General features: G+C 39.2%; 1 protein-coding gene and 1 long non-coding RNA gene across 12 annotated transcripts in view; one reads left to right on the top strand and one right to left on the bottom strand.

The window, feature by feature from the left end:
- LOC144315564 (uncharacterized) overlaps positions 1-15,399 on the bottom strand; it is a 66,583-nt gene that overhangs the window by 13,095 nt on the left and 38,089 nt on the right. The gene's annotated exons all lie outside the window — the stretch shown is intronic.
- ANKRD29 (ankyrin repeat domain 29) overlaps positions 1-15,399 on the top strand; it is a 54,407-nt gene that overhangs the window by 15,365 nt on the left and 23,643 nt on the right. For 10 of the 11 annotated variants that reach the window (XM_077900279.1, XM_077900276.1, XM_077900274.1 and 7 more), the window contains 3 exons: positions 6,201-6,299; positions 10,033-10,131; positions 13,141-13,239. In XM_077900279.1, coding sequence (XP_077756405.1) covers positions 6,201-6,299; positions 10,033-10,131; positions 13,141-13,239 — 297 coding nt within the window. The remainder of the gene's footprint in view (positions 1-6,200; positions 6,300-10,032; positions 10,132-13,140; positions 13,240-15,399) is intronic. The other variant, XM_077900271.1, reaches the window with a different exon arrangement.

Raw genomic sequence — 15,399 nt, 5'->3', positions numbered from 1 at the left:
GTTCATCAGACATATTAGGCTATAGTTCTCTTTTTCTGTGGTGTCTTTTATCTGGTTTTGGTATCAGGATAATGGCCTCACAGAATGAATTTGAAAGTTTTTCTTCCTCTTATATTTTGTGGAATAATTTGAGAAGAATAGGTATTAATTCTTCTTCAAGTGTTTGGTAGAATTTCCCTGTGAAGCCATCTGGTCTCGGACTTTTGTTTGTTAGGAGTATTTTGATTACTGATTTAATTTCATTGCTAGTAACTGCCCTGTTCAAATTTTCTATTTCTTCCTGATTCAGTTTTGGTAGGTTATATAATTCTAGAAATTCAAATAATCCTTTGTATTTCAGTAGTGTTGGTTATTTCTGCTCTTTCATTTCTGATTTTGTTTATTTAAATCCTTTGTCTTTTCTTTTTGATGAGGCTGGCTAAAAGTTTATCAATTTTATTGATCTTTTCAAAGAACCAGTTTCTGGTTTCATTGATCTGTTGTTTTTTTTTAGTTTCCATATCATTTATTTCTGCTCTAATCTTTATTATTCCCTTCCTTCCTACTGGCTTTGGGGTTTTACTTGTTTTATTTGTCTAGTTCCTTTAGGTGTTAGGTTAGGTTGTTTATTTGAGATTGTTCTTGCTTCTTGAGGTAGGACTTTATTGCTATATACGTCTTTCTAAGAACCACTTTTGCTGCATCCCAAAGATTTTGGACCTTTGTGTTTTCATTTGTCTCCATGTATTTTTTAAATTTCTTCTTTGAAAAAATAAATAAATAAAAATAAATTTCTTCTTTGATTTCTTTATTGACCTATTCATTATTTAGTAACATCTTATTAACTTTCATGTATTTGTGCTCTTTCTAGATTTTTTTCTCGTGGTTAATTTCTAGTTTCATAGCATTTTGGTCAGGAAAGATGCATAGTATGACTGCAGTCTTTTTGAATTTGTTGATACTTGTTTTGTGGTGTAATGTGAACATTCTCTATTCTGGAGAATGTTCCAAGTGCATTTGAAAAGAATATGTGTTCTACTGTCTTAGGATGGAATATTCAGAATATATCTGTTAAACCAACTGGTCCAATGTGTCATTCAAATCCACCATTTCCTTGTTGATTTTCTGTTTTGATAATCTGTCCAAGATGCCAGTGAGGTGTTAAACTAACTATCAATTAGTTCCTTTGTGTTTGTTATTAACTGTTTTATATATTTGGGTGCTCTCATGTTGGTTGCATATTTATAATTATTATGTCTTCTTTTTGGATTGTCTCTTTATTATTATATAGTGTTCTTCTTTGTCTCTTGTTATGGTTTTTTTCCGAAGTCTACTTTGTCTGCTATAAGTATTGCTCCCTAGGCTTTCTTTTGACATCCATCTGCATGATAAATGTTTCTCCATCTTTCAATCTGCTGGTGTCTTTTGGTGTGAAATGAATTTTGTAAGCAGCATATAGATGAATATTGTTGTTCTGTTTTTTTTTTTAAAGATTTATTCATTTATTTGAGAGAGAGAAAGAGAGCAAGCACAAGTGGGAGGGGCAGAGGGAGAGGGAGAGAGAGAATTTTAAGTAGGTTCCATGCCCAGTGCAGAGCCTGATACGGGGCTCCATCTCATGACCCTGAGATCATGACCTGAGCCAAAACCAAGAGTCATGTGTTTACTGACTGCACCACCCAGGTGCCCCAATGGGTCTTGTTTTTTTATCCATTCCATTACCCTATGTCTTTTAATTGGAGCATTTAGTCTATTTACATACAAAGTAATTATTGATAGGTATGTATTTATAGTTATTTTGTTACTTGTTTTATGGTTATTTTTGTAGTTCTCTGTTCCATCCTTCCCTTTCCTCTTCTCTCATGGTAACTTGGCTTTCTTTAGTGATACTCTTAGATTCCTTTCTCTTTTTTGAATATCTGTTACTGCTTTATAATTTGTGGTTACCATTAAGTTTCCATATAACATCTTCTGCGTATAGTAGTCTACATTAAGTTAATAGTTACTTATGTTTGAACTCACTCTTTACTCTTCTACACTTTCCCCACCTCCACTTTTAGGTATATGGTGTCATACTTTACACCCTTTTATTTTGTGAGTCCCTTGACTCATTTTTACAAATATATTTATTTTTACTGCTTTTGTGTTTCCTGGTTTTCTTACTCTTAGTTATGGTCTTTCCTTTCCACTCAAAGAGTCACCTTTAACATTTCTTGTATGGCTAGTTTAAGTGGTCATAAATGCCTTTAACTTTTGTTTGTCTTGTTTAACTGGGTAGAGTATTCTTGGCTACAGATTTTTTTCTTTTTAACACTTTGAGTATATCATGCCACTTTCTTCTGGCCTGCAAGGTTTCTGTTAAAAATCCACTGGTAGTCGTAGGGAATTTCTTTTGTTACATACTGTCTTCTTTTTCTCTTGCTGCTTTTAAAGTTCTCTCTTTATCACTACTTTTTGTCATTTTAATTACTGTGTGTCTCAGTGTACCTCCTTGGGTTGATTTTGTTAAGGGATCTTTATGCCTCTTGGATCTGGATTTCTGTTTCCTTCTGCAAATTTGTGAAGTTATCAGCTATTATTTCTTCAAATAAATGCCCCCCCCCTTCTCTCTCTTCTCCTTCTGGGATCCCTATAAATCCAAATGTTATTATGCTTGTGATGGAGTCACTGAGTTCCCTAAATATATTCTCATTTTGCATATTTTTTTTTCTTTCACCTGCTCAGCTTGATTAATTTCCATTACTCTGTCTTCCAGGTCACTGATTCATTCTTCTGCTTCTTCTAGTCTGCTGCATCTAGTGTTTTTTATTTATTGTATTCTTCATCTCTGATTAGTTCTTTTTTTATCTCTTTGTTAAGGATCTCACTGATGTCCTCCTCTCATTTCTCAAGTCCAGTGAGTATCTTTATGACCATTACTGTAAGTTCTCTATCAGGCATATTACTTATCTCCATTTCACTTAGATCTGTTGCTGTGGTTTTGTCCTGGTCTTTCATTTGGGACATAGTCCTCTGTCTCCTAATTTTTGTCTAATTCTCTGTGTTTGTGTCTGTGTGTTAGGAAAATCAGCTATATCTCCTACTCTTGAAAGTAGTGGCCTTATGAAGAAGAGGTCCTGTAGTGCCCTACAGTGCAGTATCCCCTGTTCATGAGAACCTGGCACTTCTGGGGTGTCTTCTATGTGTATTCTTTGCCTTGCTGCTGTGGCTGAGCTACTCTTTCCTTTAGTGCAGGCATTTTCAATGGCTCTCCTTGCTGTTTTGGTCAGTGTTTGGTCCCTGTAGTGTTAATGGGCCAGAATGAAGTTTAGTCATATACCAGGTTTTTCCAGAGATGCAGTAGCTCCAAACTGCAGGGTGCTTTCCCTGTGTTGTCCCCTAAGACTCTTTCATTGGTAGGCAGGGCCAGCAATCAGACCAACTGTTTGCCCTCATCCCACCGCTGGGCCACAATATGACTACTTGTGTAATTATCTTTCCCTCTCCCTACAGCAGGAGTCACTTTGTAGTGGTGCTGACTCTTGCTGGAGGTGTTTGCACATTACCAGGCTTGTGTCCCTGGTTTGAATGAGCTCCAAACAAGAGCACATTGGAGGGGACAGATCTGCAACATGCACAGGTGTTGGATAGGGGGTGGGGGATTGGTGTTAGCAAGTTAGGTAGTGAAATATCAGTGCCGTGCTGGTTTCTGCAGGTGGTTGTGTGTTTTTGCTGGGGGTGTTGGGGGGGGGGGGGCAAGGGAAGGAAATGATGCCTGCCAGCTCCTCTGTTCCTAAAGAAGTCTTCCAGTGATCCCTGCTCCTCCAGTACATCTCTGAGACTAGAAAACAAATCTCCCTCCCATATGCCTCAGGCATTTTTTTGAACTGCTGCTTCTACGCTGTATCTCCGTAGGCTGTTTGTGGTGCTGTCTTTTTAAGGGAGAGGACTCAGTTTCTTCCCACCCTCCATCCTGTCCCAGAGATAAGCCACTGATTTTACAAATTCCAGGAGCACCTGGCTGGGTCAGTCAGTAGAGCATGCAATTCTTGATCTCAGTGTTGTGAGTGCGAGTTCCTCACTGTGTGTAGAGATTTCTTAAAAATAAAAAAAAATCCTAGGGGTGTTTGCGTGGCATCCAGCTCTTGATTTCAGCTCAGATAATCATCTCAGGGTCATGAGATAGAGCCCCACTGGGCATGGAGCCTGCTTAAGATTCTCTCTCCCTTTCCCTCTGCTCCTCTTCCATGCACATGCACGCTCTCTAATAATAATAATGATAATAATAATAATAATTTTTAAATCTTAATAAATAAATACAAACAAGTACATAAAAGTAAAATTCCAGGCTTTAAGTCCTGCTGATTATAAGAACTCATGAAATTTAGCCCCTCTAGTTTTCAAAGGCAAATTTTATGGAAATTCATCATCCTCATGTGGATTCCTCAGTGCCTTGGTGTGGTAATCTGTTTCCCTTCTCCCCAGCTGCTTCCCCACCCAACCCCCTCTCTCTGCATACAGCAGTGGTCTGTTTACCTCCCCGCTGCATCTCTGCCCTTCCTACCCTCTCCAGTGTGACCTCTTCTCTTCCTTTAGTTGTAGACGTTGTTCTTCCAGTCCTCAGGTCATTTTCTGGGTTATTTACACTGATCTGAGTGTTATTTCTTATAACTCCCATTGTATAGCTATTGATACTCCCTTTGTATCTTTCAGACAAGGTAAGCTTAGGGTCTTCCTACTTTGCCATCTTCTCAGCAGTCCTCCAGAAAAGATCCTTCTTTCTGCAATCTAAATAGTGTTCACATTCATGAGGAAAACAGTAATGCCAACTTCCACATGCCATTCTAATCCTGGGAAATACAGAAAAAGGTGTTCAACTTAATCATGAATGGTATAGCCTACACAAATGTCTATTCAACTACCAAATACAATCACATGTAAGTAGAAAAAATATCATAGAACACTTCTATGAAGCCATTAACTTTTTTTTTTTTACTCTACCTGTACTTTTCATACATAGCAAACAAGACTTTCCCAAAATTAGTATTGAGATTCACAGAAATCAACAAAAGCCAGATGATAACATTTACTGAAATACCATAACATTTCAATATCTAGCACTTACTGAATTAATATCTAACATTACTGGCGCACCTCCGTGCCTGGGTTGCTCAGTGGTTAAACGTTTGCTTTTGGCTCAGGTCATGATCCCGGTGTCCAGGGATCAAGTCCTACATCGGGCTCCCTGCAAGGACCCTGCTTCTCCCTCTGCCTTTGTCTCTGCCTCTCCTTCTATGTCTCTCCTGAATAAATAAAATCTTTTTTAAAAATGTCTAACATTACTATGCTAAGCACATTGCCTGTGTTATCTTGTTTACTCATTTAACTTAATCCAGCAGATGCTTTTATTATCCCTATTTTACAGATAAGGAGGGTGAGCCTTGGAAAGTTTCCATAACTAGCCCAAGATCATAGTGTCAGTGACCACTCAACTCTACTGCTTTCCTACAAAATCCCACTGATGAAATTAAAGCAAGACTTGTGAGAGTCACTTATCACCCTATACCTTGCAAGCCTTCCTCCTGTGCAGAACCATCTTCTCTTTCTTGTCCACCCCAGAAAGACAGGTTGCTGCATATGCAGAGGTAGTGGTCAAGATCACAATTCCAAGCCCTCAAAAATAACTGTAAATTAAACTATAAACCCCAGGAATTATAAGCAACCTTCCCAGGTTATACTGTTGATTGATGACAGAGGCAGACTTGAACCCCAGGGCTCCTGACTGACTACTGGAGTCTCCTATTTCATTGAGATACCTTTAATATTTACCTGAATCAGTTTTAAAATAGAGACTTCTAAACTGAGAAAACCAACTGGTACCACTTAACCCATTTTTACATTAATAACTGTTTTGGCTCAGGAACCATTTAATATGAACCATAAAATGAGACCATTACATCCCAACTGCCTTAAAATGCAATAATTATGGTTCATTTGGACTGCATTTCTGAAGATAATGGAATGAAATGAGTTTTTAAATTGAAAATTCTACCCTCAGCAATTTGTTGCTTTGCTTTTCCCTGTCTACTCGGCATTATAAGATTATTCATGAGACACTTCTGTTACTGTGGGAAATTTTGTACTTGGACATGTCCCAAGTGGAGCTGACATCTCCACAGCCTCTTCTCCAGAACGGTCTCTGACATATGATGGCCTAACCGATCTCTCTGTCCTCCAACTAGCATGGCACCACGCTTCTCATGGTCGCTTCCTATGCCGGTCACATAGACTGTGTGAGGGAACTGGTTCTGCAAGGAGCAGACATCAATCTCCAGAGAGAGGTAGGTCAGGTTTATGCTTGAATAAGAATGACCCAGGTGACAGAGACTCAAAATTTTTACAGTTGTGATTTGGTAAGGAAGACAAGAGTAATCATTGCTTTTTTCCTACATGGCATTGAAGCCTAGATTTCAGACTTTCCTGTGCCTAAAATAAGGCCCAGGAATGGACATTGGTTGTACTTCGGTTGAATGATGTTCTCCAGCATGTGTTGTAATCTGAAGTAACCAAACCTCTAAGCACATTCCCTAACTACTCATACATTTCCCCTCAATCTTAAATCAGTTCTTCCTTCTTCCATTGGGATGAGGTGCTATAGAAGTTTTAGGATTTTCATACAGATCATTATATTTTTAGAAGGATTGGGTCACCAACCTGTTCTTAATGAGGCTGACTTGCTAGATTATCTCAGCCATCCTCATCAAACCATGAGTTCACAGGGCTTCTCTGACTGGCCACATATTGAATAAGCTGTCCCCCAAAAAGCCATGTGGTCAACATTGGACTAAAATGTGAGCCTGTTCCCACACTTCATTCAAGGGCCATCTTGGAAGTTCAGTCTGGCTAGAAGATCTATTCTTGGTCCAACGTATAAGAGTGATGGGAGGCTGGGCCTTTTCACGTACTTTGGGAGCAGATCTGAGGGGGATCCATTTATCTCTGAGCTGATCTAGAGCCTTATAAATTAACCTTTATTGAGACACAGCTATAGCCTCAGGTCATCCCTAAAGTGAATTTTACCCCTCAGTCCACACTGACTCAGACCCAAGATGACACCCTGGGGCAAGCTCCAAATCAGACTGGAGCACTTGATTTTCCTTGATCCACTCTTATTTGAGGGCCTCCTCTACAGTTGTTTCAGAAAAGATGATTCATCAACCAAATTTTCATCAGTCAGCATGCCCCATCTTCCAGGCTGGCCTGCTACCCATGAGTAAAGCAACTTAAGACGCCCCATGTATGAGGGCTAGATATTCCATGAGGCATCTAAAATCTCTCCCCTTGAGGTGTCTCCTTGCCTGTAGACATGGAAGAATGACACTTGATGGATAGAATCTGGAGTCTGGTTCTCTGTAGCCCTAGACCAGCAAGCCTGATCTATTAAGAGGAGCCATACAGAAAGGCTATAGCAAATCCAGTCAGTCTCACAGACAGATTCTTCTGAGCAATTTTCACAACACTGGACCATTGTTTCAGGCTATTTTTCACGTCAGCAGCTAATTTTCTTCTGGAAAGAAAATGGGCCCATTTAGAATTATAGTTTGAAATTACCCTAATCTTTTTGTTTTTCCTTTATGCTTTCCAGTCTTGGTTTAGTATAACTTTAAAGAAGAGACAGATTTTCTGTAATGAAAACAATATGATTCAGATCTGCTTACTCAAAAAACTTTATCCTGAGGGGCAAGTTCCACACACATGAAAATATCTTCAGAACAACTGTGAAGAACTAAGAGAAGAGAAACATTTGTTTGCTTTCCAGCCAATGTATGGTTTTTTTATGGTTTTATATTTATCTTTTTCGTTCCAATTGCTCAGCTAATATTCTTGGATGTGAAACCTGTGGTGCATTAAACAAAATGGCCCTCTAGGACTTAACCAAAGTGTGCCCAATTTAGAGGTAACCTTGTGGCTCAAATGATGATGCTATGTGAGTTCCCAGTGATCCCCTAAATTTCCGGAGGCCACACCAGCCTCCGGTGATATTGCTGCCAAAGAGAGTCCCCAGCCTTACCTCATCTGTATTGTAAGCAAAGAGTTATTATGGAGTGCTATGGAAGTTACTCATATAGCAGGCTTCTACCTTGGTTCATTCTTTTTATTATTATTATTATTATTACCTTGGTTCATTTTTCCATTTAATCCATGTCAAAATACTTGTTTCTGGAAAAAGTACCTATTATTGTTTTCTTAGGATGGCTATCTAGGTTTACAGAACTTGTTAGAACAGGAAGCTAATGATCCAGAGAGACAATTAGCAATATTGAGAGAACCAGCAATATTGGCTAAAACTCTCAGGGATATGAGCTGTATATGCTGTTGTTATTAAGCACTGAGTTGCAGTAGTAAAGCACATGCATTTAAGACCTTCATTCACTCAAGTCTGGCTTGTATTGTCTACAGATTGCTACTTTCATGTGCACAATGATTAATAGTACACGTATGTCCAAAATGGACTCAAACTGCTATAGATATGATGTTTTAATATATCAGAAAAATCTTAGTGAAAAATCCTTGTTCTTAGTGAAGGAACAATTTCTATAAATTATCTCTGGTAGTGTCTAAAATTTAATGTCTATTAAGAAGATGAGAATTTTCCTGTGCTAGCCCCGTTTCTTCATCCAGACCTAGTTACATCATCAGGTTTCTGGAAGTCAGTGTCCTCCACTGTAGGAAAACAATGAGAAGATGCTTCCCACTTGTTTCTGTAGGAACCAAGGAGAAAATCACTCCTGCATTGAGGCAGAGAGGCTCTGGGAACAATCATATTACCTGTGCCTCCCCAGGGCAATGTCTGGTTGAGAGCATAGCCTGATATAGAAGGTCACAACTGGGAAGGTATTGGCTTGTGTTCTGCCACAGTGATTGGGTTCCTTGTTCTCTGTCATGTGCACATGCACACATGCACATACATGTACACACTCACTTAAGAACAAGCTTCAGAGTGATCAGTAACCCTTAGGGCATGCTCCTCCTGGCTTCTCCCACCTGGGTGAGAACCTACCACTTTAATACTTCTGGGTGAGCCATGGAAGGAGGTTTTTCTCCTCATTGTGCCTGGGAAAATATAATGTTAGCTTTATCCCTGCTCAAAGCACTGAAGAGCATCTTTATGTGAAAAATATATATTGCCCCCAAGAGCAGTATGATGATTTTGCTCATATCACACAATGATTTGGCTACCACTCTTTGAGTAGGCCTATAAAAATGGCTGGGAAGAAAGGATGCTAGTGTCTCAGTACCACTGATCAGTTTAAAATTTGAAATCAGAACTATTTGAGTCCATTTGAGTGAACTACTTAGATCCTTTCTTGTGCTGGTCACTTTCTACTTTCTGCTTAACTCTGTAACCAGAACTCTACGGGAAGTCTTCCCTGTATGAATGAATGCCCATGTTACCAAGCATGGTAGTCCCTGTGGCCACTATAACAAATTACCACCAACTAGGTGGCTGCAAAGAACAGAAATCTTAGGATTCTGGAGGCCAGAAAATTCAAGATGTATCCACAGAGCTGCACCCCCTCTGGAGACTGCAGAGGAGAACCCATTCTTCACCTCTTCCAGCTTCTGGAAGCTGTGGGCATTCCTTGACATGTGGCCACATTCCCCTCATGTCCACCTCCATGACCACATTGCTTCCTCCTCTCCTCCGTGTCAAATGTGTCTCTGCCTCGCTGTTATAAAGGCAGTTGTCACTGGATTTATGGCCCAGCAGGATGAGCCAAAATAAGTGCCTCTTCTCAAAATCCTTAACTTAATCACATCATATGCCACAGAAGGTAACATTCACACGTTCCAAAAATTTGGACAGGGCCATATCTTTTGGGCCCACCGTTCATCACATTTCACCAACAATAAAGTTCTCCTTTCATCTTCTCACTTCTCTGAACAAGGAAAATAATCAGTTCAAATGTAGGTTATAAGGCTCACATATAAAAATATTGTTTTGTTTGCAAATGTATAAATCAAATGCAGTGTAACTACATGTCTTAAAATCAGCTGCTTGTTCTCTTCTAGTCAGGTCCAACTGCCCTGTTCTTTGCTGCCCAGCAAGGACATAATGACGTCGTCAGATTTCTCTTTGAATTTGGAGCATCCACTGAATTTAGGACCAAAGTAAGAGAACTTTATTGATTTCATACCTTCTTGAAGAATTTTGGCCGTCATGAATATTCATGTCTCTCCCATCTATGATATGAATTTGTGCTTCTCTTTTTACAAGATTTTCAAGCCTAAGACAGTGGGTTTACTTGTAATGGTTACAAAGTTACTTGTAATGGTTCAGAGGTAGTACTAAGAATTCAGTTCAAAAAATGACATTTTTACCCTGGGCTCATAATTTTTTGGGGAATTATTTAGATTCTGTCTTGCACTGGTAGCTTCCTACTTTGAGACACTAAATTTTGTTAACAGGATAGATACAATACCAGGTGCTTTATAGTTTCCCTGTTAATCCCAGTGTTCTGATAACAACTGTCAAAGTGTCAAAGCCACTATTAGTGAATCTGAGAGATTTCTAAGAAGTAAACTGTGGCAGTTTACTTTCTGAGATGTTCTCACTGAAATACATAATACATGATTACAGTTTATATAGTTGGGCAAGGAAATGAGGTTCTTCCTTTAAAATAGTCATTGATTCTTCATGTTGGAAATACAGATAAGAAAACTGAGGGTGCAGAAAGATCAATTTTGTGTTCACAGTATCATTTTACATGATAACGGTTTATAGTAGGAGAATTTGAACTGCTCTAACATTTTTGTAATTGTCAGCTTATTTCCAGCCTAATCATAACCAAAAAATTCTTGGAAACTTGCCTTTCTTGGAATCTTTTAGGCTATCTTAATCCATCGTATGTGATATTTTGATATCAGGGGAGTTTCCAGTGTTTCTTTTTTTCCTGTTAAGATGTTGACTATTAAGTAGATCTGAATTTCAGATAGGATTGGTCTGTTTTGAACCTGCTATTAGACTGTACACATGCCTCTAAACATGCTGAATATAATATACAGTATTTTACACACAAAAATATGTGTGTATATTTTTATATTAATTCTCATTTTATTTTTCATTATAAAAGTAATACAACTAAAATTGGAAAGTAAAGTCCTACAAATGTAAATCTCAAGTCTATGAACTAAGTCAGAATGATCATGCACCACCATGTGGCTGCTTCAGTCTTCTTGGTTAACAGTGAATACTGGCTCAAAGCCTTTGTCCATGAGCCAGTTTGTGCTGTCCCAGAAATCTATGGAACATGGGGCCCAGAGCACAATTCCAGATGTTTCCATTAGATCAGCTGCAGGTGCCCAAGAACTTTCCATGCAAAGAAGAGAGTGTCGAGAAGCGTTGAGTTTTCATATGATCATGTCATCAAAACTGCTTTTGTTTCAACAGTTGTTCTCATCATTATTAAAGCGATATCCCCCAAAATATGTGTTTAAAAGTAAAAGGTACAGAGGCATCTTAGTAGCTCAGTCGGTTAAGCTTCTGCCGTCAACTCAGGTCCTGATCTCAGGGTTCTGGAATGGAGCCCTGCGTGGGGCTCCATGCTCAGAGGGGAGCCTACTTCTCCCTCTGCCCCTACTCACCACCCTGTTTGTGCTCTCTCTCTCTCAAATAAATAAATAAATAAACTCTTTAAAAATAAACAAATAAACAAATGGTACAGGGGCACCTGGATGGATCAGTCAATTAAGTGTCTGGGTATAAGCCTACTTAAGAAAGAAAGAAAACAATAAAAACTAAAGGTACCAGCTCTAAGGTATTTTATTCTCCCATCTCATTAGGCAAAGAGAAAATGGACAGAACAAAAGTTGGAACTGTGGTTCATTGCTGCTATTCAATTTCTTCTTGCCCACTTACCACCCCCCCCAGCATACACCTGCCCCCACCACTGGCCGCAGCCCTCCAGTCTCTGTCCTCCAGTCTCCACCCTTCAAATCACAGCTCAAGTGCCCTCTCCCCACCCCCTCCCACACACACACACACACAGCCTGTGTCAAGGGAGCTCTTAGGACAGCGTTTCTCAAGTGAGGCCCACCTGTCTCCTTCATACCACAGTGCCCTCATGTGACTGGTCAGAGAGCCATTTCCTGGGCCTCACCAGAATCAGACCCTGTAAGGGTTGGAGTTGGAGGGCAGGCATTTTGGATAAACACTCTGCCCAAATTTAGAAACCACATTAACTTATAGTTATGATTTGTATTTCAGAGCCAGATGACATGTGGATGCATTATTTACAATTAGCGCAGATGTCCACATACCAATTCACAGAGCCAAACAAACAGCTCCGCAATTATAGATGGGAAAAGATAATGCCTTGGCTGCAGCACCTGAGAAAAACCATCAAGGGTTTCAATTGACCACAAACTCAGTGAGTCAGTAGTGTGATGTGGTTGACATAAAAGCTAATTCTAATTTAGGCTGTCTAGATAAAAGTAGAGTAGATGGAACAATGGAATGTCCCATTCCACATCAGACCACATCTACTTTTTGGTGCTCTGATTAATTCTGGGGCCCACATTTTAAAAGAGATCTGGACAAACTGGCACATGTTCAAAGGAAAATGCTAAGCAGGATGGTGAGAGGTACACAGGATATGCTGTAGTTATCTACTCTTAATGGATGCATACCTTGACCCTTGAAGACAATAGCCCCAGGGGGTTACTTCATAAATCTCCTTAATCTCAGAGGCCCACAGCTGGAGGGAACCACAGAGAGAAGCCAACGTTTGTCAAGTGGGTCTCTAGCCAGAAGACACAGGAGACTATTTGGGTAATTCCAACACAGAACTGATTGGTACAGACTTTCTATTCTTTGTTTCCTTTACTGAGATACAAAGAAGCAATTCTGCATTTGACTTGGGGAATTACTCATAATAACATAGTCCAGTAAGCTATAAATAAATAGTCCAGTAAATCTATCCCAAGCAAGTCATCCACATGTACAGCACAATGTCTTTAGGACGAACCATGCTATGATTATAAAGAAAAAGAGATGAAAAAGGAAAGTGAGTTTGTTGTTATCTATGGGAAAAAAATCTTTTCCAAAGCTTTCCCTCTGTGAAGAGCATCTGCTTGGTAAATATGTGTCTGCACTCTTTCTAATGTGTTTATATTTTGCAGGATGGGGGCACAGCCCTCTTGGCTGCCAGTCAGTATGGGCATATGCAGGTTGTGGAGACCCTTCTGAAACATGGAGCCAATATCCACGACCAGCTTTATGTGAGTGCATTTTCAAGAGGACGTTAGGTGGACCCTTACCTATCCCCTCATCACACACACATAGCATTGCAGTCTAAATTTAGATGCCGGAAATGTCAACTTCAAAAATATTTTAATGAACAGTAGGACTTTAATCTGAGACATCAAAGAAAAAAAGTTAATCAGATGAGCTTTTTCTATGAAGAAATACATAATCTTCTTTACCCATCTTTGTTCTACTTTTTTAAGTGTCTTGTACATATGAGATATTTCATATAACTTATGGAGTTAGAATCATCAAAAATCATGTGACACATACTCATAACAAGCATAGAAAATGGACTTGCTGGGAAAAAAAAAAAAACGCTCCTGGTATAGAGTTATCTAGGAGGAAGAGCACAAATAAAGGAAAAATCAAGTTATTTGGAAGAGAAGTGAGGTTGGGTGTGTGAACAACTATGAAGTACATGCACACCATTGACCTTCAAAAGGCTATTGTGGGTCTGTTACAGCTAATGGACAATTAGCACATTACCCATTGTCACTATAATTCCATAGGACTTATGGAAGATTTAGTTCTGGATTTGAACAGAACTAAAAAAAAAAAAATACATACATATGAGGAGATGAAGTGACTTGATAGAGTCTCTCCCTCTCTCTCTCTCTCTTTTTTTTTTTTTTTTTTTTTTTTTTTGATAGAGTCTCCTAATGAGGAGTGGAAGGATTCCTACTGCCAGTTACCTAGGAATCATATTTTAGGCTATCCTACCACCAGACATTCAGTCCTATGGCACTATACTTTCATAGATGCGTAGTGAGATGTGTAGATGTGAACTTTTCCATGTGAACACCCTTTCCTGAGTTTACACAATTAATGGACAAATCATACCTAGCAACTAGCATTACCCCTTTTGCACTTCAAAATCTGTAACACCCTTTGAACCCATGGCTTTCACATTTGAATGACTGAATTACTTGACACAGGTCTGAAGGAGTGATTCTCAGCTCTGGCTACCATTAGAATCACATGGGGAACTTAAAAAAAAAAAAAAAAAAAAAGACTTCCAGGCCTCCTCCAGATTAAGCCAGAATCTCTGAGGGCACAGCCGGGCCACAGATGGTTCTGATGTGTAGCCAAGTCTAAAAAACATAGGTCTACAGCTTTGGCTATTTCTCCAGCTGTCTATAATGAAGTATATCTGAGAGCATGAATGAGCAGATGTGTGTGTATATATGTGATTGAATCTGAAGAGCCCACGTCTTCGGAAAAAGAAAGTGAGTTGTGATTTTCATCTGAAAATGACTGTTATTGTTAATAGTCAGCAATGCAAATTGACTGGCAAATTTGTACTGTTAGATAACATTCTTCTAGAAGGCTCACTAGAGTGGCATGGAATCTTAGAAATGTAGGGTTTGGGGAGAGCCCATTCCTGTAGTAAATTCCTCTCTGTTATTAAGTGGCTCAAGAAATCTCGTGCACTGAAATTTCCATTTTATGTTAAGACTTTTACCCTTACCCAAACAGTCCAAATGTAAATGTTTCCATTAAAGACAACTGAAACATGGAGGATCCCCAGTCAATGACTCCTGAAGGCTTCTAAGAACAGAAATTTGTAATGTGCACTGAGAACGCAATGCTTAGATATCCATTTGAGAACATTTCCAAGAGTTCACAGCTGCTAAAAGCGCAGTGGATTTTCTATGGCAACACGGTAAGGAGCAGCTGAACATTTTATCCCCATATCAAACATCTGCTTAAAAATCTATACAGGCTGAGTAATTTTTTAATGATTGCCTTAGGAGAAGTCTGGCAGCTCACCTGTCACCCACTAGAAATCCAGCACCCTCTACTGGTTGGACTTGCAGGGAAAAGAGCTTTGTATTTTAACTTGTGGTTAACATTTCTGATGGGAGGGATGGTAATTAACTGGTTTAGCTAGGTGTTTTCCACTAGGATGTGCTTGGGTTTTCCACAGCAGTCTAAAAATAATGAAGTTCACCACGTTCTATGAATACTATCTATGTGAAGTGAGCATCTGGGGAGGATGCATGCTTCTGAACTGACTGCTGTATTTGTTGACATTACCAATGACATGTCTATAAAAAGAAGAAATGTTCACAAGACATAGACACTCAGCAAAAAATGAAAAACAAAACAAAACAAAATAAAACAAAAAGCCA

This window comes from Canis aureus, chromosome 6 (genome assembly GCF_053574225.1).
Source record: "Canis aureus isolate CA01 chromosome 6, VMU_Caureus_v.1.0, whole genome shotgun sequence".
In the NCBI taxonomy this organism is placed as follows: domain Eukaryota; kingdom Metazoa; phylum Chordata; class Mammalia; order Carnivora; family Canidae; genus Canis; species Canis aureus.
This window is presented reverse-complemented; position numbering and strand designations above follow the sequence as displayed.